At 36.6% G+C, this 26534-nt stretch overlaps 1 protein-coding gene across 5 annotated transcripts in view; it reads left to right on the plus strand.

The window, feature by feature from the left end:
• Positions 1-26534, plus strand: part of Dpyd (dihydropyrimidine dehydrogenase) — an 865876-nt gene that overhangs the window by 213019 nt on the left and 626323 nt on the right. For all 5 annotated transcript variants that reach the window (XR_005500378.2, XM_039103213.2, XM_039103214.2 and 2 more), the window contains exons 6-8: positions 9533-9729; positions 18545-18626; positions 25807-25894. Coding sequence is in view for 4 of the 5 variants with exons in the window: in XM_039103213.2 (XP_038959141.1) it covers positions 9533-9729; positions 18545-18626; positions 25807-25894 (367 nt within the window). In the remaining variant the exon portion in view is untranslated. The remainder of the gene's footprint in view (positions 1-9532; positions 9730-18544; positions 18627-25806; positions 25895-26534) is intronic.

Raw genomic sequence — 26534 nt, forward strand, 5'->3', positions numbered from 1 at the left:
ATTAAATACTATTAAGTAACTGCTACTCTATTTGCATACCATTATCCAGAGATCATAGAGGAAATGCATGGTGTCTTAGAGTTAAACTGTTTTATTCTTCTAAGTGATTGCAACATAGCAGATATTACATGAACCCGGTTCTATGTGATTTCCACATATTAGCTTCATATATAATAAATTTTGGACAGAAAATAACCTTAAATAATCAATGATACTATTATACTATCCACAAAGTTGGTAGTAGCCAACTATTTTTAAAATAATTTATAGTTTATGTAAGTCTGTTGACTGCAATGCTACTGTCTAAAGGTCATATTTTAACATGGCAAACTAAATTTTGTAATTATTAATTCATAGAACTAAAAGTACCCAACTGAATGTGAAACAAATATGCACTTATATAATTCCTAAATGAAATCAACTGTATCTCTCCACTATTAATATTAGATGCATATGTTAAATATTTATTTTTGGAAATCATGTAAAAATATTAATTTTGGAAGGCATAATGAATTTCAACTACATTTTCATTACTGTTCCATAAAATAATCAACCATCAAGACTGATAAGAAATAAAGTGAAAAGATAAATCAATAGGAGAGGGTCTCGAAAGATCTCAGATGTTCAGAGGATTTACTGCTCTTTCAGAAAACCAAGGTTCAGTTCCTAGCACCCTCATAGCAACTCAAAACCATCAGTAACTACAGCTCCTTGGAACTTTTTCCTCTTCTGATCTCTGTGGGTTCCTGAATGCATATGTTAACTTCAACCCCATTTCATATACAAACATGTGCATGAACATACACATGCACATACCCATGCACATATACATGCACATACACATACACATAAAATTATATGTTCAAACCAAATGACAACCTCATTAGCAGAGTCACTAGATATCTCAGGAGGCACATGTTCTTTTTATAGATGATGATGACCTGCTGTGGATCCATAGAACCTCCATGGTGAAAGGAGAGACCCAAAGACAAATACAACAAGAAGAAAGAAAATGTGTGCTTTTTATTTTCCATCGGATAATTTATGTATTTACATTTCCAATGTTATCCACTTTCCTGGTTTCCCCTCTGGACTCCCTGTACTATCCCCCTCCCCCTGCTTCTATGAGGGTGCCTTCCACTTCCACCTCACTACCCTGGCATTTCCTAAACTGGAGAATTGAACCACCCAAGGACCAAGGGCCTCTCTTCCTATTGATGCCAGACAGTGCCATCCTCTGCTACATATGTGGCTGGAGCCATGGGTCCTTACATGTGTACTCTTTGGTTGGTGGTTTATTCCTTGAGAACTCTGGGGTGTCTGGTTGGTTAATATCGTTGTTCTTCCTATGGGGTTGCAAACACCTTCAGCTCCTTCAGTCCTTTCTCTAACTCCCCCATTGGGGTCCCCATGCTCAGTCCAACAGTTGGCTGTGAGCATCCACCTCTGTATTTTTCAGGCACTGGTAGAACCTCTCTGGAGAAAGCTTTAACAAACTCCTGTCAGCAAGCACTTCTTGACATCTGAAGTAGTATCTGATTTGGTTTCTGTATATGGGATGCCCCAAGTGGGGCAGTTTCTGGATGGCCATTTGTTCAGTCTCTGCTCCACACTTTTTCACCATATTTCCTTTAGACAAGGGCCATTCAGGGTTGAAAAATTAGAGATGAGTGTCTGACCACATACCCCAACCAGGGGCCTTGCTTAACCTCTGGATATGGTCTCTACAGCCTCTCACTCCCCCTTTTTTGGTATTTCAGGTAATTTCACTCCTGTTGGGTCCTAGGAGCCTCTTGCTTTTCTGGCATCTGTGACTTGCTTGCTGGTGGCTACCACAAGTTCCCCATCTCCCATTACTACACAACTCTGCTCAAATTCCTGACCCTCTGGATATCATCCCAGTCTCCTCCCATACCTGATTCTGGCACCTCTTTCCCCCCCTTTACTCCTCTCTTCCTCCCAAGTCCCTCCCACCCTCTACCTACCCTGAGTAATTTGTTCTACCTTCTAGGAAGGACTGAAACATCCAGATTTTGAACTTCCTTCTTGAGCTCCATATGGTCTGTGAATTGTGTCTTGGGTATTCTGAGCTTTGAGGCTAATCCACTTGTCAGTGAGTGCATACTATGCATGTTCTTTTGTGACTGTGTTACCTCAGAAGGGAATGGGTATTTTGAATGGGGATTGGATAGAATCTGTAGATTGCTTTCAGCAAGATGGCCATTTTTACTATTAATCCTGCCAATACATGAGCATGAGATATCTTTTCATCTTCTGAGATTGTCATTGATTTCTTTCTTTGGGGACTTGAACTTTTGTCATTCACATCTTTCACTTGCTTGTTTAGAGACACATCAAGGTATTTTATACTATTTGTGACTATTGTGAAGGGTGTTGTTTCCCTAATTTTTTCTCAGCCTGTTTATCCTTTGAGTAGTGGAAGTAGTGAAATTAACTCAAACTGATTTGTTTGAGTTAATTTTATATATAGCCAATTTGCTGAAGTTATTCAGGTTTAAGAGTTGTGAAGATGAAGAATGAAGAACACTCCTCCATCGTTGGTGGGATTGCAAACTGGTACAATCACTCTGGAAATCAATTTGAGGTTCCTTGGAAGATTGGAAAAGGCACAGCAATAACACTCTTGGGAATATACCCCAAAGATGCCCCCCATGCCATAGGGGCACGTGTTCCACTATGTTCATAGCAGCCTTATTTGTGATAGCAAGAAGCTAGAAGCGACCCATATGTCCCATGATAGAAGAGTGGATACAGAAAATGTGGTTCATGTACACAATGAAATGCTACTCAGCCATTAAGGACAAGAACATCCTGAGTTTTGCAGGCAAATAGATGGAACTAGAAAATATCATCTTGTGTGGTGTAACTCAGACCCAAAATGACATACACAGTATATTCTCACTAACAAGTGGATATTGGCTCACTAATAAGTTGTTGAATTAAGGAAAAACTGGAGGAAGCTGAGTAGGAGGGTGACCTTGTAAGAGGACCAGCGGTCTCAATTAACTTGGACCCGTGAGAGCGCTCAGACTCTGGATCACCAACCAGGCAGCATAGAACAGCTGATATGAGGCTCCCAACACCTAAATAGCAGAGGACACTTGGGTCTGGGTTCAGTCAGAGAAAATGCATCTAACCCTCAAGAGACTGGAGTCCCCAGGGAGTTTAGAGGTATGGTGGGGTAGATAGAGTGGGGACATCCTAGTAGAGACAAGGCGTACAGGGAGGAGGAATGTCATGAGGAACAATCGGAGGGTGGACAAGGAGGGGAATAAGATCTTGAGTGTAATGTGGCCCATACATATACAGCCACCCAATTAGACAAGATGGATGAAGCAAAGAAGTGCAGGCCGACAGGAGCCGGATGTAGATCTCTCCTGAGAGACACAGCCAGAATACAGCAAATACAGAGGGAAATGCCAGCAGCAAACCACTGAACTGAGAATAGGACTCCCGTTGAAGGAATCAGAGAAAGAACTGGAAGAGCTTGAAGGGGCTCGAGACCCCATATGAACAACAATGCCAAGCAACCAGAGCTTCCAGGGACTAAGCCACTACCTAAAGACTAAATATGGACTGACCCTGGACTCTAACCTCATAGGTAGCAATGAATATCCTAGTAAGATCACCAGTGGAAGGGGAAGCCCTTGGTCCTGCTAAGACTGAACCCCCAGTGAATGTGATTGTTGGGGGGAGGGCGGCAATGGGGGGGATGGGGAGGGGAACACCCATAAAGAAGGGGAGGGGGAGGAATTAGGGGGATGTTGGCCCAGAAACCGGGAAAGGGAATAACACTCGAAGTGTAAATGAGAAATACTCAAGTTAATAAAAACAAAAGTCATATGTTAACAAAAAAATCTTGAGTGTAAAAATAAAAAAAAATAATTTAATTAAATAAATAAATAAAAGAATTCTCTGGTGGAATTTTTGGCATCACTTAAGTAAATTATCATATCATCTGCAAGTAGTGATATTTTGACCTCTTTTTTTCCCATTTGTATTCCTTAGACCTCCTTTTCTTGTGTACTTGCTCTGGCTACGACTTTAAATACTATATTGAATAGGTAGGGAGAGTGGGCAACCTTGTCTAGTCCTTGATTTTAATGGGATTGCTTCAAGTGTTTCTCCAATTAGTTTGATGTTGGCTACTGATTTGCTGTACATTAATTTTTATTATGTTAATGTATGGACTTGAATTCCTGATCTTTCTGAGACTTTTAGTATGAAGGGGTGTTGAATATTGTCAAATGCTTTCTCAGCATCTAATTAAATGATCAAGTGTTTTTTTTTCCTTTGAGTTTGTATATAAAGTAGATTACATTGATGGATTTCATATATTGAACAATCCCTGCATTATTGGTATGAAGCTTACTTGATCATGGTGAATGATCATTTCGATGTGTTATTGGATTCCGTTTTCCAGAATTTTATTGAATATTTTTGCATCGATATTCATAAGGGAAATTGGTTTGAAATTCTCTTTCTTTGCTGGGTCTTTGTGTGGTTTAGGTATAAGTGTAATTGTGGCTTCATAGAATGAATTTTATAGAGTTCCTTCTGTTTCCATTTCATGGAATAGTTTGGAAAGTATTGGTGTTAGATCTTTGAAGGTCTGATAGAATTCTGCACTAAACCCATCTTGTCCTGGGTTTTTTTCTTTTTCTTTTTCTTTTTGGTTGAGAGACTTTTAATTACTGCTTCTATATTTTTAGGGGTTCTGGGACTGTTTACATGGTTTATCAGATCCTGATTTAATTTTTGTATTTAGTATCTGTCTAGAAAATTGTCCATTTCCTCCAGATTTTCCCATTTTGTTGAGTATAGGCTGTTGTACTAGGATCTGATAATGTCCTGAATTTCTTAGGTTCTGTTTTTATGTGTCCCTTTTTGTTTCCGATTTTGTTAATTTGGATACTGTCTCTATGCCCTCTGGTTAGTCTGGCTAAGATTTTTATCTATCTTGTTGATTTTCTCAAGGAACCAGCTCCTGGTTTTGTTAATTCTTTGTATAGTTCTTTTTGTTTCTACTTGGCTGATTTCAGCTCTGAGTTTGATTATGTTCTGCCATCTACTCCTCTTGGGTGTATTTACTTCTTTTTGTTCTAGAGCTTTTAGTTGTCCTGTCAAGATGCTAGTGTGTGCTCTCTCCTGTTTCTATTTGGAGGCACTCAGAGCTATGAGTTTTCTTCTTTGCACAGTTTTCATTGTGTCCCATAAGTTTGGGTATGTTGTGCCTTCATTTTCATTAAATTCTAAAAAGTCCTTAACTTTTTTGTTTTTTTTTCTTGATCAAATTATCATTGAGTAGAGCATTATTCAGCTTCCATGTGTATGTGGGCTTTCTCTCACTTTTGTTGTTATTGAAGACCAGCCTTAGTCCACAGTGACCTGATAGCATACATGGATTTCTTCAATCTTCCTGTATCTGTTGAGGTCTGTTTTGTGATCGATCGTATGGTCTATTTCGGAGAAGTTACCATGAGGTTCTGAGAAGAAGGTATATTCTTTTGTTTTTAAGATGAAATGTTCTATAGATATTTGTTAAATCCATTTGGTTCATAATTTCAGTTAGTTTCACTGTGTCTCTGTTTAGTTTCTGTTTCCATGATTTGTCCATTGCTGAGAGTGGGGTGTGGAAGTCTCCCACTATTATTGTGTGAGGTGCAATGTGTGCTCTCTAGACAGTTCATCAAAGCACTATAAATAGCTTCATAGTTTGCAACAATATAAATTACAAGAAAGTGTAAGAAATAATTTTGCAACAATTTAAATATTCATTAGTAAAAATGATCTGGTTGGTGAGATGCAATTAAAGAACTTGTAGCCAAGCCTGACAACCTGAGTTTGATTGCCAAAGCCCACATCCTGGTAACAGATTATTGAATCCCAAATATTCCTGGGTCTTCACATGTTGTGGTCCATTGTACATGCATGGCTCACCCTGTATTTTGTGGTGCATAAAAACATAACTGAAATACAGTGTATGTGTAGGAATCATGGAAATGAAAGTATGGAGTCAAAGTCGTGTCCTTTCTTAATATTTATGTATTCTAAGAAGAAAACCTGCATTATTGGTAAAGTATAATAAAGGATTTGAATTCAAATACCAAAATGCTATGCAGAACATTTGTTTCAGACTAAGAAAGAGTGTTCGCCAGTTTCTGTTGCTAAGGCTCTTTCATTTTCATGCTGAGGCAATGGTAAGTGACTCATATATTTTGAGTGGCAGAAATTAGTCTCAGTGGTTGGCACAGAAAGGTATGCCTATAATGAGGTCAGCTTGACACAAAAGTTGCATGCCTCAGACACAAGAAAATCCTCTTTATATCAATCATTGCTGGGTTTCCTCATTTTGTTTGTTTGTTCTGCATTAAACACTGAGAGCCCTTTTAGGTGATCTATTAGATATTATTGTATGTCTGTGACATGACTGTATTCCAATGTCACTCCAGCTTCCGTTGGTAGCCAAAATTTGGAGACAAAATCGTGAAAAAAATGTGTCATTTTACCTACTATAAGATGTGATTTAATGTCTACAGATTCTGAATGGCCAAAATGTGCTACTATAAAATATTTTTTAATATCGATACATCTTTATTTAATTTCTAATATGTCTGATACTGATATTTCTGTCGCTCACATACACCTTTCAGTCATTTACATTGAGTGTGTGGATGTCTGTAATCTTTTGTTTTAATTATAATTCGAACTATCATATTCAGGCTATTAATCTGATAATTCATTTTATATATACTTTCAAGTAACAGTTATACAATTGTTAAAACAATTTTTGACTACTATTATTGCTGACAATCTCACAGAAAATACATCTCATTCATTTTCACATATGAAGTATGTTTACTTCTGCAGAAAATTTAGTTGTAAGGTTTTTTTTATTGGAGAAAAATATTTTATGCTCACTGACTGCTTCTGTCATTCCTTTCATTACAAGGCTGCTCACCTTCTAACTTATTGGCATTTTTCTTTATGGGCTTTTGTTTAGTTTATTTTTCTTTCCTATACATCAGTTTGTACCATTTCTCACCTGTATTTTTAAAAGAATAAAAGTTTTAATGTCAAACCTCCTCATTAGTTGCCTGTGTACTCTTTAGCTATGGCTTAGTAGCTACTTCGTAGGTAGAAAATGTTCTCTGAACTCACACCAGTGTCATAGTTACTGCATTGACTGCATAGGGAGTGGGTGGGTTTATGGTATGAAAACTTTTTAGTTTCTCTGGCAGGGTTGCACAGTTTAGTTTTTATATTGCTTAAAATTCCACAGGACAGACTTCATTACTTTCTTCAACAAATTTTAACTTGCATTTATCCACACATTTAAATTGCAATGTTAATTTTCCTTGGAGTATATTGTATTGGTGGTTTTGCAATAATTTCATATATGAGAATAATGTATTTTTATGATATCTATGTCTAACTCCTCTTTGCCCTAGCCTCTCCTTTCAAATTTATGTTCTTTCTTTTGATAATTATTAAAGTTATCTCTCTCACTCCCTCTCTCTCTCTCTCTCTCTCTCTCTCTCTCTCTCTCTGTGTGTGTGTGTGTGTGTGTGTGTGTGTGTGCAAACCCTTCTGAGTTCATCCATGTGTCCATAAGCTCATATGTACATATTTATAGTGCTCACCACTTGGGCATGGCAACCTTATCAGGGTCTTAATCCTGAAAAAACTAATTCTCCCTCCCTGAAATTTGTAAAGGCAATTTTGACTACTTGTTATCATTGTTATTTATTGTTTGATCATTTTAGAACTTGCTTTAAATTGTGACTTTGCTTTTCAACACTTTGACGCTAAGAAGCTGATTTCTGTTGGCATTCTTTTTGTGATCTACACTTTGGCACGTATTCTTTTACTCTGGGAAATTCATGGTTTGGCATTCCTTTTTCTCTTATTCTGTCGTCTTTGCTTTTATGAATCCAGTTATGCCCTGTTTGCACCTCTCTATTCTTTGTTGTTTGGCTCTTATGTGTTTTTGTATGTTTACCTCCCCAACTCTTTCCTATCCATTGTTCAGAACAGGTTTTGGGGGCTTTGTTTGTTTTTGATCATTATTCCATCAATCTATCTATCTATCTGTCTATCTATCTATCTATCTATCTATCTATCTATCTATCTATCTATCTATCAATCTACCTACCTACCTACCTACCAATTTATTTGGTTATTTTATACAGTCTGTTATTAGATGTGTGAAATTTAACAGCATGCATTTTTTTTATAATTTTGTTATGTTTTGACAAACTTCTATTTGGTGACACAGTGAACATAATTGTCTGCTGGTGTGCATATTCTTTTTTATCTATTTCTCATTTTTATTGGATTTTTTTATTTACATTTCAAATGTTATCCCCTTTCCAGGTTTCCCCTTCAGAAACCATGTTCTAACTGGACTGTGTGAGAATAGCTTTCAATGTTTGTATTTTTATATGGAGTCTAGATGTACTACTGATCAAAAACAAGCCATTATATATGAAAATGTGTCCCTCTATTGTTGACCATAAGGGCTGATTCTATGTATTTTGCTATATGGTTCAATTGGCTCAGGTATAATTGTCTTTCTTTGGTTTGCTTCTTACACTGCAGATTTTCAGAGGTCAGCTGCATACCTGATAATCAGCCATGTGGAAAGGCTCCCTTAGCCCTGTAGAAGTTTTGTTTGGACCCCTGGTGTTCTCTCTGTACAACTTAGGACTTAAGCTAATTCTCTTTGTGTTTTCTGCTCTAGGTCATTTGGGATCCTCTATCCCCAAATATTATTGTTCTTGTCCTACCAGATTGTCCAGATCATTTAGCTGGGTTTCCTGAGATTTGGCCCCCTTAAATTTTCTCAGGCCTTCCTCCTTTTTACTAAGAAGGGACAAACACATTTAGAGAATGGATGGTTGGTCCCTAGACTATTACCTTAAAGTTGTTGATTCTCTCTAGATCTTGGCACCTCTGAGCCCTGGCTATTTGGTTCCATGGCTTTTTCTGTGCCTCCAAAGCTATTCTGTCACAGTTAGAAGTGAATATAAAGACATTTGATTAATAAATCATAAGTCAGGTTAGTGTTGCCTACTGGTAGCTCTGTGGCAATTTGCTTCTTTACACATGAACTGCTTCCTAATGCAAGGAAAAAAGCATTCCACTAACTGGCATGAAAATCAGCACAGAGGTAACTACATTGGAAAGCAGTTTTATTAGATGTGTGCAAACCATAGTGTGAGGGCTCAGAAAAGGAGCATCTAGCACTCCTGATTGTTGGGAGTCAGGATGTTGAGTCAGAAATGCTTCCTGGAAGTTCTCCCCATATTCTAAGCAGGGCTTTCAGACGTTCGGAGTCGTGGGTCACAGTTATATTCTATTTAACAAAATACAACCCTGTCATATTTATGTGGAACATTCAATTCTCATTGCTAATTAAGGTGCTAATTACGAGTGGAAACAGTAAAATGTGTTTGAGGATGTAAAATTTAATTTAAAATTTTAATCATCACAATTGATTTCTCCATAGGTGTTCAAAGCGATGAACATCCCACAGATCAGAAGCCCGTTGCTGCCTCCTCCGGAACATATGCCGGAAGCTTACTCAGCAAAAATTGCGCTGTTTGGAGCTGGGCCTGCGAGTATAAGCTGTGCCTCCTTTCTGGCTCGACTGGGCTATTCCGACATCACCATATTTGAAAAGCAAGAATACGTTGGTGGCTTAAGGTAATCCCTAGATTAATTTGTGTATTTTCAATATCAAAAATACTGAGGTGAAAGTCCCTCAATTTTTGGGATGGGCAGAGCTACTTCAAGCTTACAGATGGAATCTATCTTACATGGTATTTTCCAAAACACTCAAATTCCGATGATGTCATTCACTTGAAAGTTTGAAGTTGTATTTAAGGAAGATTGATGTATCAATTTCTCTATCTTCTTCTGAAGTTGCCGATCTCAGGGAAAGTTTGTGGTATTAGAAACAAAACAGGAATTTTTTTATCACCGAAAATGTTTTGCACAATTATTTTAATTTATATGAACTACTACTTTTGCCATAAATGTTCACTTTCAGAGTACATTTTATAGTGTTTTTCTACAGTCAGTGTGTTTTCAACATTTGTTATAAGTCTGTATTATTATTGTGAATGAAGATTTAATCAGATAATTATTATATCCCACGTAGACCAAAAATGATGATAGAAACTGATCACTGTGTACCAATAAGCGAATGTAAAGAAGGGAGCTTGCTTTCCTAAAACAGATTACACATGTACTATGTTTAGGCTCATAAAATTTATTTGAAATAAGAAATGGATATTGCTTATAACATCTGGTATAAAATAAAAAAATTGCATGTTAACCTTATTATATCTTTATTATATCAATCAAATTGTTATTATCATTTCCAAGTCACTTGTATTAAAATTCACAGATTTTAAGTTACAAATGTTTGAATTATGTTTCTATAATTAGCACTTGAGAGTTCTGTAGCTACTTTACTCTTTGTTAAGCAATGACTTCATCATATTTGATAGTCAGAAAATAAGTTTAATTTTGACAGGTTTATGATACTTTTTCTGTTTCTTGGTATCTATAAAATGGGTAATAAATATATAAATTTAAAATTGATCAGATGATTTTCCTTTTTTACTATTAATCATTCCATTCACTTATATCTCAACTGATAGTCCCACTTCCAGGCTGCCCCTCCACAAACTCCCCATCCCACATTCGCCCGCTATCCCCTCCATTTTGCTCTATGAGGATGCTTCCCTACCCACCCATTCTCTCTGGCCCCACTGCTCTAGCATCCCGCTATGCTGGGGCATCAAATTTCCACAGAACCAAGGGCTTCCTCTCCCATTGAAGTCAGACAAGGCCATCCTCTTTAACATATGTATCTGGAGCCATGGATGCCTCCCTGTATACTCCTTGTTGGTGGTCTAGTCCCTGGGAGCACTGGCAGTCAGACCAGCAGACATTGTTTTTCCTATGGTCGCAATCTCCCTCCGATCTCCCAGTTCTTCTGCCAGCTCCCCAGTGGTTTTCCAATATTTCCAGATAATAGGGAATTATCAAAGTGCTCTTTCTTTGAGATAAACTGTAATGTATGAATCATGTATACCTTTCTATCAGGTATTTCGTCATACTATTTGATTCATTAAACAAAACTACATGACTCTCCAAACAAAAGCCTCACAAAATAGGATAACCCCATAGGGAGCATCAAAACCTTAAATCATGCCGATGGTGGAGAAATAATAATTTTATGAGTTGACTACTTACTTATCGGTATTGAGGAATTCTCATTTTTAAAGTTTAGTCGAGGAAATAAGTTTCTCTATTTAATTTTGCTGTGAGGATGCTGGCAGTCTTCTCAGTGCCATTTCTCCCCAGCTTTATTAATGAGGAAGAGCATTATGGATGACGACATATGTATAAACATGGCAGGTTCCTCATCTCCCGTTATACACATCAGTGAATATGTAAGTTAATTTTTAAAGTATGAGCATAATTGTTGTGTACCCTGGTAGATGAGGGAAAATCTTTTTGCCCCTTAATTGCATTTTCACAAGAAGCTGAAAATGGAAGCAGCCTTGTCTGGGGATTATTATGGGCTGCCAATTTTAGTACATGATTGTGGTTCTTAGCATCTCTGTATTTAGTTTCCATTCGAATGTGGAGTAATTTATATAAATTAGCACTAAATGTTTGTTTTTATATATTTGAACATTTTTACTGGGAAAGACTTCTTGAAATTCGTGGTTAAATATGTTTCTTTTCCTCCTGTTGTTTTGAAATGTTGTTCTCTTCTCTTCTCTTTGCGTCTTTCTTTTTTTTTAATTAATTTTTTTATTAACTTGTGTATTTCTTATTTACATTTCGATTGTTATTCCCTTTCCCGGTTTCCGGGCAAACATCCCCTTAACCCCTCCCCCTCCCCTTCTTTATGGGTGTTCCCCTCCACATCCTCCCCCCATTGCCGCCCCCCCCAACAATCACGTTCACTGGGGGTTCAGTCTTAGCAGGACCAAGGGCTTCCCCTTCCACTGGTGCTCTTTGCGTCTTTCTAATTCTTGGGCACAATACTGGGTAGGGAGCTCATCCTCCTGTACTGTCCGTGGTAGGGGAACTCTGCATCACTGTGGAAGACTAGGAAGTCATTGCAGAGCTAAGAATGACAACCCCAAAACTTCCGTGTGGGTTTATTTTCTCCCTTACAGAGGCCTCTCGGACTCTTTCAATATCAATGTAAATATTCTAATCTGGAAGGCATCAGCTTCATTTTGTACTTAATTCTGTATTTTTGCTTCTCATGCATTCACGCAGATTCTTTTATATCTTAAAAATTAGTACAAAATCGCTTTTAAATAAATCATAAAAGTCAGTAAAATATATCTAGGATAGGATCCCCGATGTACTCAGGATAATCAGTTGTTTTAATAAAATTACCAGGTATTTTGCATTTGTTTTTAACCAAATCTTTTTTAATAGAAAAAACTTGAAAGATTTTAGACTATGTCAAAATTTTTAAAAAGTGTGACATGACAGTAACTCCCATGACGCTGACAATTGTGAGGTAGTACAGGAATATCAGGAATTCAAGGTCACCTGCAGCTGCATAATTCATTCAAGGCCATCCTAGCACACATGAGAACATATCTGAACATAAAAAAATTAATGATGGAAAGTTTTATTAAGTATACACATATACTTCTTGATTTCTAATTTTTATTTAATATATATATGTAGTTATTTTGATAAGTAACATACTCAGGGAAACACTGGGTCTTTATTTTAGTGTTTAAAATGGTTCTTTCAAACCCTACTGTCCTGTTACATATATGCATGTGTGTATTATTTCATGATGATTGGCAATGTAACTGTTTCTAGATGAAATATGTACAACAGTAAAAACTATTTTACAGTGTGTAATACAATGTGAATTTAAGGACCAAGACTTATCCAGTCACGAGCTGAAGCAATGTTTTGACATGAGACGCATGCTATAAAATGAACTGAAAATAATTGATACTGATACATTCCGCTATGCATAAGAAGCATCCACGTACAAGAAAGGCAATTTTCTAATGTTTCTGTCACCCATCTGTCTGTAGTGAAGAATTTATGGTCACCACAAACAAAAATATATTTTTTGAAAGTTCAAATTGTTAATAGAAAACAAAAGAAAAAAAGAAAATATTTTTCTAATTACAAGAAACTTGGGAAATAACCATTTATATCCAATTTATCTTCTATCCTTCTGAGTCCTTCTGCTGGCCCCAGAGTTTATGTCATTTATTCCCATTGTTCCTAATAGATCTGTGTAATTATTTAAAATTCTGTATCTTCCAAGGATTCTCTTTCTTAACATCAGATGCTCACATTCACACCCTGTCCATTGTTTTTCTTTTTTCCTTCCTTCCTTCCTTCCTTCCTTCCTTCCTTCCTTCCTTCCTTCCTTCTTTCCTTCCTTCTCTCTCTCTCTTTCTTTTTTTCTTTCTACTTATTCACTTTACATCCTGCTCACTGCTCACTGCTCCCCTCCTCATCACCCCTTCCTCAGTTCTTCTCCCTATCCACCTCCCTTTTTCTGAACAGGTGCCTCTTTGGGTATCCTCTCATGTTGGCACTTCAATTCTCTGCAAAGCTAGGTGTGTCCTCTACAACTGAAACCAGGCTAGGCATCCCAACTAGAATACCATATCCCAAATACAAGCCACAGCTTTTGAGATAGCCCCTGATCCAGTTGTTTAGGACCCACAGGAAGATCATATCTGCTACCTATGTGCAAGGAGGGCTGGGTCTAGCCTGGGTATGTTCTTCGGTTGGGGGTTCAGCCTTCTAGAGTCCCAGGGGGTCAGGTTAGTTAATTCTGTTAGTCTTCCTATGGAGTTCCTATCCCCTTCGGACCTGCAATTTTTCCTCTTATTCCAGAGTTCCCAAGCTCCATTCACTCCTTGGTTGTAAGTGTCTGCATCTGTCTGAATCAGCTGGCAAGGGGAGCATTTCAGGGGACAGCCATGCTAGGCTCCTGTCTGCAAGCATAACAAACTGTTATTCATAGTGTCAGGGATTGGTGCTTGTCCATGGAATGGGTCTTAATTTGGGCTTCTTATTGGTTGGCTGTTCCCTCAGGCTCTGCTTTATCCTCAATCCCTGCATTTCCTGAAGACAAGATAAATTTTGTGTCACAATTTCTGTGTGAAGGTTGATGACCCTATTACTCCATTGGAGTTCCTGCCTGCTACAGGACGTAGCTTCTTCAGTATATTCTTATTACTTTGTGTTACAGCTAAGGATACCTCCACTGATTCTGGGGTGCCTCCCTTTTCCCAGGTCCCCGTCCTGTCCTGGAGATGCTCTGACTTCTGTCAGTTGTAGATCTCCATTCATTCTCATGGCCATCTGGCCCTCTCACTATCCCTCCACACACCTGATCCCGACATCCTCATTCTGCTCCCAATCTCCGTTCTCACCCAGTTCCTTCTCTCCATTTGTCTCTTAATAACCATTTTATTCCCCCTTCTAAGTGAGACTCAACCACCCTTGCTCGGTCGTTTCTTTTTGTTTACCTTCTTTGGTTCTGTGGAGAATTTTGTAGTTATCCTGTACTTTATAGCTAATGTCCACTTTTAAATGAGTACGTACCACGCATATCCTTTTAGGAATGGGTTACTTCACTCAGGATAGTATCCTCAAGATCTGTCCATTTGCCTGCAAACTTCATGATGCCTTTGTTTTTACTAGGTGAATAGTATTCCATTGCTTAGATTACCACATGTTCTTTATCCATTCTTCAGTTGAAGGGAATCTAAGTTGTTTTCATTTTCTGGCTATTATGATCAAAGCTGCTAGGAACATAGTTGACCAACTGTCTGAGGTATGGTGGAGCATCTTTTGGGTATATGCCCAGAAGTATTATAGCTGAGTCTTGAGGTAGGACTATCCCTAGTTTTCTGAGAAAATGACAGATTTCCAATGTGGTTGCACACGTTTGCACCCCCAACAACAATTGAGGAGTGTTTCTCTTGTTTCACATCCTCACAGCATGTGATATCTCTTGAGCTTATAATCTTAACCGTTCTGATGTTGGTAAGATGGAACTTCAGAGGGATTTTTGTTGTTTGCTTGTGTTTGCTTTTTGTTGTTGGTTTGTTTTTCTGATTGGCATCTCCTTCATTAAGCTTTGTCATTCCTGGGTGGCTCCTTCATCTGAGTTTGCAATCAATCACCAAATGTGGAAATCAACTGTGTGTACCCTTTGGTGTCCTGAAGTTGTGTCTGGTGAATGAACACTTTCGTAAATCCCCTAAATATTCTCCATCTACAATGTCCACTGTGTGCTGTGTCTTGGTGTAGCTGCCAAGTGGCTTCATTATTAATCTTGCTAAAGGTATTTCTTCTGGCTCCCGAATGAGATTCTATCAGTCTTCTACATGTAATTATTCCATGATGCCTATATCCCAGAAATGAGTTCAATCCAAATGAGCATATCACTTGAGACTAGATAGTTATAGATATTTTACCTTTCCTCTCCTACCTCATTCCAACAATAGTTCTTAAGACACTTAATACGTGCTCTTAATTTAGGCTCAAAGGGATTCCTAAATGATCTAGGCTGAGTGGTTTTTTTTTTCTCTTTAGGTTTGTCTAGTTTTGGACAGTCAGAAAATAGAAAGCAGACTAAATATACTTTTTGTCATCAAATAATAGATACAGAGCATTTTGGTGAAACAGCATCTCGTTGATGGATTGCTTGCAGAAAAATCAACTTTACCATCATTCTCATGATAATATCTCTTCTGATTAATGAAGAAAATGCTGGGAGTGTCCTCCACAATTGACTCTGGAAATTTATTCTTCACATTCTTGTTATTAGTTTCCACAAATTAAACATTCATGTTCAATATATATTTATATGTAAATACAAACAGATATACATATACATGAAGATTCCATATGACATTGGTGTCCACAGAACTGAAAAAAAATAATGTGAAGGAATAATTTCATTTTACAGTTAACATAGGGAGAGAAAGAGTAAGGATATAATGAAAATCAAAACTGAAATGGACTAGAGACTAGAAAAACAAAAACAACAACAAGAACAAAACCCAAATCCACAGTGTTGTGTTCTTGAAAAGATAAAGAAAAATAATGAAACATTTTAGCTGGATTATGAAAAATGGAGATAGAACTAAAAAACAAAACCATTGATTGCCAAAAGATATGACATCTAGTACCAAAGACAGAACAGGGGGATTTATAATAATAAATTCTACATAAAATATTGAATAATCTAGAATAAATCATTGAATTCTTGGAAATCTGTAGCTTACAAAGAATCGAATCATGAAGAAGCAGAAAAGATGAATAAGCCAATAAATATGGCAGAAATAGAATAGGAACATTAATTAAAGTTTTGTTATTAAAAATCCCAAGACATGATGTCTTCCCTGCCAAATTTTTCTCAATATTAATTTTTTCAGTTCAAACTTTTTAAAAAATATTTTCTTACCATCAATGTAGAACATTTAAATACATTATATGGGGTAAAATTAAAACTGCACTGAGATATGATAAAAATGTCTCTAGTAACCTTGGATATAAAGATGGTCAACTAATTATTGAATCCAGTTGCACTTATGAGAATTATTCATCCACCGTTCTCTTCCTATCTCTTTGTCCTCACTCTGAACCTTAACCTGAGTCTTTAGGGGTCTCTTATGTATAGTCATAGCATCTGCAAACAGGTACACTTAGACTTCTTGTCCCAAGTATATTCTTGTATTCTTTTTATTCCTTTACCTTGTCTTATTGTTCAGTCTAACCGTGAGACCTAATTAACAAATTCAGTGAAGTTGAAGGGAACAAGATAAACCCATAAAAAAGCAGTAAATTTTCTGTAGATTAACAAGAAAATATCTAAAAGATTTATAAAATCATAGTCAAATTATAAAAGCTACATACATACATATATATCATAGAAATGTATATAAATAAAAGAACGATAAACTATTGATGGAAGTTACTGCATAGAACATGAGAAAATGAAGACATTCTACATTCATGAATTGGTAGAATATCATAAAGATATTCATGCTCCTGAAAGAATACAATATCATCTCTATAAAATTCTACTAGACTTCAAAAATAGAAAAGTATTCTATAACTTATATTGAAGCACAGAGGAAACTGAGTAGACCAAACAATCCTGAACTAAAAGATTAAGCTTGACCCAACCTAATACATAACTCAAAACTAATGCTTGAGCTAAGAAAAAGACTCAGGATTTTGTAACTCAGAAATAAATTCACAAAATTTTAGGTAGCTAGTATTTTAAAAGGACATCAAGAAAACAATATGTGTATGCCATAATTAGAAAAGGTAGTCTTTTCTACACACAGTACTGGAAAAATTAGGTATACTCATGCAAGAGAATAAAAGTAAGTTTTTAGTCTTTAAAAACGACTTTAAAATGGATTGGCATTAAAGATAAATGCTGAAACTATGAAACTTTTGAAACATTAAAAAAAAATTCAGTACATTTGCCTGGTCGTTGTTTCTTGAATAAGGCTCTAAAGCAAAGACACAGAAATCGAAGTTCAAAAAATACAGTTAAAATGTTTATGCATAGCAAATAAGACAATCAGCTATTTCAGAGGATAACCTACAAAGACGGAGAAAATATTTACTATATGTTCATAAGGAGTTAGTGAGTTTTGTTTTTAACTTTTATTTTTTACAGTCCAGTTGTTACCCCTCCCTCCCTGTTCACCCTGCCCTCCCACATATCCTCATCTCATTCTTCCTCTTCCTGTCTCCACTAGACCTCCCCACTCCCTGGGACCTCAAATCTCTCAGGGTTAGTGCATCTTCTTTCACTGAGGCCAGACCAGGAAGTCCTGTCTCATGTATGCTGCCTGGTTGGTGGCTCAGTGTCGGAGTTAATGTTTATAAAATATAATGGACCCAATAGCGAGAAGTCATATTGTGTTACATCTCACATGAGAATTGTGAATGTCTGTCTATCAGCCAAATGACGTGAACCATCAGAGACATTCATATCAAAGCCTCGGGGGGACAGTTACTCATATCTGTTTGGATGAACATTAACAAAATAAAAAGTGCTAGAAATTATTCATTTACATGTGAGTCTAGATAAATAAAATTTAGCTCTGTGTATACTGTGAATTGATATTTACTCTGATAGTTTAATATATAGAGCATAGGATTATTAAGTCAATCAACTCTATAATGTGAAGTGTTTGAATTGCTTTTGACTAATATTATATTGCTTGTTTTCTATTTCCTTTACTTCAGTATTAGCTTCTCTATTACTTTTATGACATAGGACACCTTACTGTGGCAGGAAAAACAATGTTTGTCTTCCTAAGTGGTTACACATGATGTAAATAATCATGGGAGCTTATTTGTCCCTTTAATGGTGATCAGTAGAACGAGTTGCGTCATATTTAACAAGATTGATAAACTTCACTCCTGTTCTCCCTTTTCCTGTTTTTCTTTTTTGGTTCAGCACTTCTGAAATCCCTCAGTTTCGGCTCCCATATGATGTCGTGAATTTTGAGATTGAGCTCATGAAGGACCTTGGTGTCAAGGTGAGTAGGAGACATAACATCTGTCTGTAGCTTGCAAAGGAAGAATGGGGAAAGTTCCATGCTGGAGCTTAAGGGCCAATGCTGTGCATTTTAGGAATGGACAGTTAAAACTATCTTAGGCCTAGCAGAAAGATACTTCCCCTTGCTCAGGGCATTTGTCTGTCTACTGTCTGAATGCCACTAGCCTGGAAAAGGGCAATCAATACTTCTCTTCTGGCACACCTGCATGTGATTAATTGTCTGTAAGAAACACATTCCTAAATAGCTTTAGGGTTTCAGTTCAGCCAAGGGAAGGATTTGCTTTCTTTAATCATGTTTTGTGCAGGCAAGTTGTGAGCTCTCTGAAAGACTAGCATTTAGCATTTCAACACTTGGATTATAGTTTCTTCCAGAAATTTATTTTCTTTATTATGTGCATCATGATATTCTTGAAGGTCTGACTTTTCTCAACATATACAATGAATTCATGAAGAATGGTATGCTACTAATTTTTTATTTTTCTATTCAATAAATTTTGTGTTCTTCTTTTAAAGATAGACAAGATGTTAGCATGCTGTACTTTCAAAATATAACCTTAGATAGCCTAATTTTCCATTACTACTATTATTCTGTTACTTTTCCTCTTCTATTGAACATATTTCTATTGTGTTTAAAGATTGTTATTTTCCATAAAGCTCAATTGATTAATAATGTATCACAATTTGCTTCATTTCTGTCTCCAAGAGATATTTTGAAAAGCAACCAGCAAGCATTCTATAGATTTTGCTTTTACTATGAACTAAAAGTTATCACTAATGAGGAAAAAGACTGTTTTGGACTTTTGCACTTGTTTCTACTTATATGTTATTTAACATTGTTGAGGGATGAACTTTAACACAAAATTACCACACAAATGTTCTGACCACAAAAGAATGCAATGTAGATGTGTGCATCATAACAGTAAGTCTTAATGACCATGGTGTTCAGATAGATGATTTATCAATGACTAGGTACAAGGCCATATTCTGGAAAATTCCTTAAATGTATTCCATTTTGAATTGAAATTCTTACCTGATTTTTACTAAACAAACAAAATATTTCATATTAAAATTTCATATGAATGTGTTTCATATTTTTACCAGTCAAAGATAAATCAGGAATTTTTAAAAAGTATTTTGAAAACAATATGAAATATTGATGACAAGTGCCTATAACTCCAGCATCCTGGAACCTAAATAATTATTTTTTTACAGAATGGACTATTCTCATTACTTTAAAACTTATATGAGCATAGAATTAGGCAAAGTATCATGTGAAGAAAACAGTTTATCTACAGCCATATGACTTTGTAATTTTACAACTATGCAGCTTAGGCAATGCCTAGCAATGCTACTATCCACAGTCAGAACCTGTTCATAAAGTGTGTGGCTTTTGTTTAAGTACCATTATCTATATTTTCATAGAGCATTTCTGAAATATCGTCTTTAGAATGTTGCACATAGAAGCTATCACCATTTCAGATATTGGATTTTTCTTTTTTATTATTTATTCTCCTCTCATATATTATATACCAAACACAGTTTCCGCTCACTGCTCTTCTCCTAATCCCTGCCCCAACACTTCCTTCTGCCCCAAATCTACTCTTCCTCCTTTTCCATTCAGAAAAGAGCAGCCCTCCCAGGGATATCAACCAAAGAAGGCATACCAAGTTACAATATGACTAGGCACATACCCCTTTTTTTTACTGTCTATTGAAAGTTTTGTTGGTGAGTTTGTGTCCCAATTCCTCCCCTGGAAGCTTTCCCTAGTTACAGAAGATGTCCTGTTCAGACTCCATACCCATGAGTAGTGTCACTTTGATAGATTCCAGGGAGCCCATGCCACTAGGTTTATACCTCACATCTGGAATACCCCAATTCCAGTCATCTCTCTCATTATTCTCTCCTTCCACCTGCCCTACTTGATCCCTCCTGCTTCCAACTCCCCAGCCCAAGCAAACCTGCAAAATATTTTCTATTTCCCCTTTCTAGGTAGATCCCTCACCCACACCCTTAACTTCTCTGGGTCTGTGGATTGTAGCATTGTTATTAGGCACTTTATGACTAATATCCACTTATAAGTGAGTATATGCCACGTTTGTATTCTGTGTCTGAGTTACATCACTCAGGATGATTCTTTTCTGGTTCAATCACTTGCATGCAAATTTCATGATGTTGTTATTTTCTAAACAGCTAATTAATGCTCAGTTGTGTACATGTGCTGCATACTTTTTATCCATTCTTCAGTCAAGGACCATTTAGGTTGTCTACAGTACTTGGCTATTATGAATAAGGATGCTATAAGCACAGTTGAGCAAGTGTCTTTGGTAAAATGGAGCATCCTTTGGGTTTATGCCCAAAGAGCTCTATTTCTGGGCTTTGAGGTGTATCAATTTCCAATTTTCTGAGGAACTGCCATATTGATTTTCATGGTGGCTATACAAATGGCAAAGACTTTTGCTGAGAGACAATATTTCAGCCAGTTTACAAAGGCTGAAAGGTTATCAAGGTTTCCATAACTGAATTTCAGTATAGATTTTTTTTTGCCAGTGTCAGTAACTCTGCAAATTTTGTTATTATTGTTGAATTTGTTAGCCTAGATTTAGACATGTTCTTTCTGAGGTTAAAAGAATTATCTCACTTGAAGTTGTGATTTCAATTGCTTTCACATTTATAAACTGGTGTTTTCTCAACTGTCTGAGAAACCATGCTTTGGTTTTCATAGTTATCATTATGTATTTAAAAAAAAAACCAAAAACAGTTCTCAAAGTTAGTTGTTTTCTTTGATTCATTAGTAGATGATCGGGTCTTTTTATGTTTCCCCTGTTATTGTTTAAAACTTTTTGTTCACACACTGAAAACATAAGATTCAGGATAAACCAATGACCTTAAATATCTTCATTATTAAACCTACAAAAATGAAAAGTAGATAATTATACAACTCAAACGTTAAAAAAATACATTTCATGAGTTTCTTATAAAGAGGCAATGTGTCATCAGTGGTAATACATAGAAGAGCATCGTACTCTGGGCCCTCTGTGCATGCTAGTTGTTGTCATTACTAAACTAATAAATATAGTTCTTCTATGATTCATAATTAAGACTTTATATATTGGAAATATAATGCTATCAAAACCCAAAGTGGCTTACTAGGTTTTGTGATTTTTTTTCTTCTCTGTGAAAAGGGACAGAACATTAACCTCTTTTTCTTTCTGGGTGTTGATATACTGGAACTTATTTTGCATCTGGGCTCCCTACACTTCGCTTACTGGCTAGTTCTTAATCAGGTTCATAGCCGACCTTCTTTGGTTGAGGAATCTTGAATTCACCAGCATACTGCCCAGCCTTCATGGAGTCATCATAGTGTCGTTGGATCACTGTTGGACTCTACATGAAGCCAAAGTTCTTCGTACACACATATAATTACTGAAGTTTCCATATATGAGAGGTGGACTATAGCATTCCCAAGTGTTAACTGTTCCTGACTCGTTTTCGAAGTCGAGTAGTCAGTCTCCATTCACCAAATCAATGGCCACATTTGGAGCCTCCATGGGCATATCAGTCTGCTTCAACAATTATGCCACATATGTCACCTAGAGTTCAGTCAGGTCTACACTATATTGCAACTCTTCAATAGTTTGCATTCATCCCGTGGGAACTATCTAATCTCAGTAAGGGACAGGTTGCTGAAGTCAATGGAGATTTGATGGGTACTGGTAACGTCTCTCCCTCTCCTACCTACATACTGGATATGATATGATGCCAGAGAAACTGACTCAGTCAGATTTCTGATATTTGCATGCGGTCTTCCCAGCTGTGATAGCTATTTCAACTCTTACTTTTCAGACCAGAGATACAGTTGGGGATTACTTAATTGACAAGTGTAACAATTTCAATTATGTGTTTGGAGAATAGGAGACTGATCACTGACAGGGTCAGTGTTTCTGACAGTCCACTGGGGCACAGACTTTAGTCAGGCTCCATTTTATCTTTTGCACAGGTCCCTACTATATGTCTCCAGGTATCAGTGTCAATAAAGATCATGTGCCAAATAGCCCTTGAAATGCATGGTTATCCCTATTTCCCTCATGCACATTTGCCAGGGTAAATGGCCCTCATTCCTTATGGAGAACCAGGGTAATTTTTGTAGTATTTATACTGCAGAGTTCTACCTAGGAGCATGGTGTCTCTCTTGTTCAGCAGGTTTCCACCAGAAAAAAATGAATCGGGAGATGTTCAGTGGTCAATGACACTCACTATTGAACCTGACAATTAGAGTTCTATCCTCTGGGTCCTCATGGTCAAGGAGAGAACTGACTTCTGAAAGTTATCTTCCATACATGTTACATACCCCTTCAGTTTCCCTCTAAAAATAAGTATAATAATATTTTTACTGAATCATCTTTGAGACCAACCAAAATATTGTAACATGTACTCAAAGTGACTACTCTCTCCCTTTGATTTCTTCATATTGTATGAACAATATCCCCTATGGAAATCTTACATGTTGTAAAGATGTTATTGGAATTTCCAATATAGTACACTCTTGACTATGGCTACAATGAGTCCTTACTATCAGAACTGCAATATGCACACTAAACACATTATTTTGAAGTATAGTTTTCTGTATAATTCTCTCATTTGATGTTTTAAATCTTTTTGACTTTTAGGTATCCCTTATTATCTTGTTATTCTAATATTATCTCAGGCACCAAACATATACTTTCAACGTATACTAGGAGAGAACTTTGTACAAAAGTTTGTTTACCTTTTTAGTCTCATTTTTTAAAATTAGCATCCAAAGTAATAGGGTTCCTTAAGGCATTCCCATATCTACTTACTATGGGTAGATTCTTACCATCTCTTTGCTGTGCCCCTCCAGTTTTATGTCCCATCTGTTTTATTACTCTTCCCACTCTTTCCCCGAAAAAGAAAGAGAGAAAGAAAGAAAGAAAGAGAGAGAGAGAGAGAGAGAGAGAGAGAGAAAGAAAAGAAAGAAAGAGAGAGAGAGAAAGAAAAGAAAGAAAGAAAGAAAGAAAGAAAGAAAGAAAGAAAGAAAGAAAGAAAGAAAGCAAAAGGAAGAAAGAAACAGGCTCTGAATGAATGGTCCTTCGGCCTCTGTTCTAAACTTTGCCTCCCTATTCCCTCCCAAGGGTATTCTTGTTCCCCTTTAAAGAAGGTGTGAAGCATCCGCATTTTGGTCATCCTTCTTGATTTTTCATGTGTTCTGTGCATCTAGGGTAATTCGAGCATTTGGGCTAATATCCACTTATCAATGAGTGCATACCATGTGTGTTTTTCTGTGATTGGGTTACCTTACTCAGGATGATATTTTCCAGTTCCCTCCATTTGCCTATGAATTTCATAAAGTCATTGTTTTTGATAGCTGAGTAATATTCCACATTTCCTGTATCCATTCCTCTGTTGAAGGGCATCTGGGTTCTTTCTTTCCAGCTTCTGGCTATAATAAATAAGGCTGCTATGAATATAGTGGAGCATGTGTCTTTGTTATATGTTATATCTTTGGGGTATATGCCCAAGAGAAGTATAGCTGGGTCCTCAGGTAGTTCAATGTCCAATTTTCTGAGGAACCTCCAGACTGATTTCCAGAATGGTTGTACCAGTCTGCAATACCACCAACAATGTAGGAGTGTTCTTCTTTCTCCACATCCTTGCCAGCATTTGCTGTCACCTGAGTTTTTGATCTTAGCCATTCTCACTGGTGTGAGGTGAATCTCAGGGTTGTACAGAGCCTGCCCCACATGTGGCCCATACATATACAGCCACCAAACTAGGTAAGATGGATGAAGCAAAGAAGTGCAGGCCGACAGGAACCGGATGTAGATCTCTCCTGAGAGACACAGCCAGTATACAGCAAATACAGAGGCGAATGCCAGCAGCAAACCACTGAACTGAGAATAGGACCCCCGTTGAAGGAATCAGAGAAAGAACTGGAAGAGCTTGAAGGGTCTCGAGACCCCATATGTACAACAATGCCAAGCAACCAGAGCTTCCAGGGACTAAGCCACTACCTAAAGACTATACATGGACTGACCCTGGACTCTGACCTTATAGGTAGCAATGAATATCCTAGTAAGAGCACCAGTGGAAGGGGGAGCCCTTGGTCCTGCCAAGACTGAACCCCCAGTGAACATGACTGTTGGGGGGAAGGGCGGTAATGGGGGGAAGATAGGGAGGGGAACACCCATAGAGTAGGGGAGGAGGAGGGGTTAAGGAGATGTTGGCCTGCAAACTGGGAAAGGGGAATAACAATTGAAATGTAAATAAGAAATACTCAAGTTAATAAAGATGAAAAAAAAGAAACAAAGAAACAAAGAAAGAAATAAAGAAAGGTAGAACAAAAAAAATCTTGTACCTTCTTATGGTTATGAGATCATATCTAGTTTCTTAGTTTGTTTCCAAACTCAATCTCTCCATATATATATATATATATATGATAGATATATATAGATATATAGATAGATAGATAAATAGATATAGATATAGATATAGATAGATATAGACACATATTTATGTATATATATGTGTATATGTATGTATTTATATATGTGTACATATATATATATATATACATACACACACACAGCTATATATTTATATAGAGCTATGATCCAATGGTAAAGACAAGCATACTATATTTGTCTTTTGGAGTCTGGTTTATCTCATTTAATAATAGTAGTTTCCAGGTATATATGCTCTTCTATCATTTTCGTATGATTTTACTTTTATTGATGGCAGAATAAAATTCCACTTTGCAGATGTACCACATTTTTATTATCCAGTTGTTTGTAGATGGACATTATGGTTTAGTCAATTTTCTTGTTATTTAATTGCTATAGAAGCAATACACAAGAATGCACAAATATCTCCATGGTAGAATATAGAATCCTTTGAGCATAGGTCTAGGAGCTGAAAACTGGATCGTGGCATAGTTCTTTTTCTTACTAGCTTGATTTTAATTAAACTGACTTGTCTACATTTATCCCATAAATAAAATATGTTAGTGTCCTAATTATTTCTAATTTCATTAAACAAACTGGTTCACTAGAACTTTTATAGTCATTCTGTTCATTTTTATGTAATTTACTTTTAATTAATCAACAGATATATAATATCGTTACTCAAAATGCTGTTTCTTACAGATAATTTGTGGTAAAAGCATTTCCACAGATGAAATGACTCTTAGTACTTTGAAAGAAAATGGCTACAAAGCTGCTTTTATTGGAATAGGTGAGTACTTATTTCTAAATATCTTTTCATTTAAATTCTAGTGTTTTTTCTGACAATATTTATTAGAATAACTACCTTTAGACATTTCCTTAATGGGAACCATTTCTTCCACGATGGGCACACCATAATGACCTGATGCACACATGTATTTTGTCATTGCATGCCTAGTTACTCTGCTTCATGTGCATTGCAAACAGGTTTTGCCTAGCAATGTGTGTCTTCAACTTCTTTCTTGACATTGGAAGCCCCATGAGTGGGCTCTAAGATGTAAAATAACCTCTATGCTGTAATAGTCCAGAATCTGGCTGAATGCTGTATCTTTCTTACAATTGACTAATAACGTAAGGCAGAGTTGGCATTATTCTATGTTCATTTTATGAAGTACCTAAGTCTTTTGGGACATATCTCCTGAATGTAAACATTGAATGTAAATGAAAGTAAAATATTGACTTTTCAAACAATTTCCCTTCTACTTCTTATTAATGAGAGACCAGAAAAAAAAACAAATAGCTAATTAAATTTAGTCCTATGTCAAGATAAGTTGTTTTATTTTGATTTTTATTCCATATTATACTCTTAAAAATTCTGGCTTGTAAACTGAGCATATTAAATTGTTACTCTTTTTGATGAGTTTCATCTT

The sequence above is a fragment of the Rattus norvegicus genome, chromosome 2 (genome assembly GCF_036323735.1).
Source record: "Rattus norvegicus strain BN/NHsdMcwi chromosome 2, GRCr8, whole genome shotgun sequence".
Classification (NCBI taxonomy): Eukaryota; Metazoa; Chordata; class Mammalia; order Rodentia; family Muridae; genus Rattus; species Rattus norvegicus.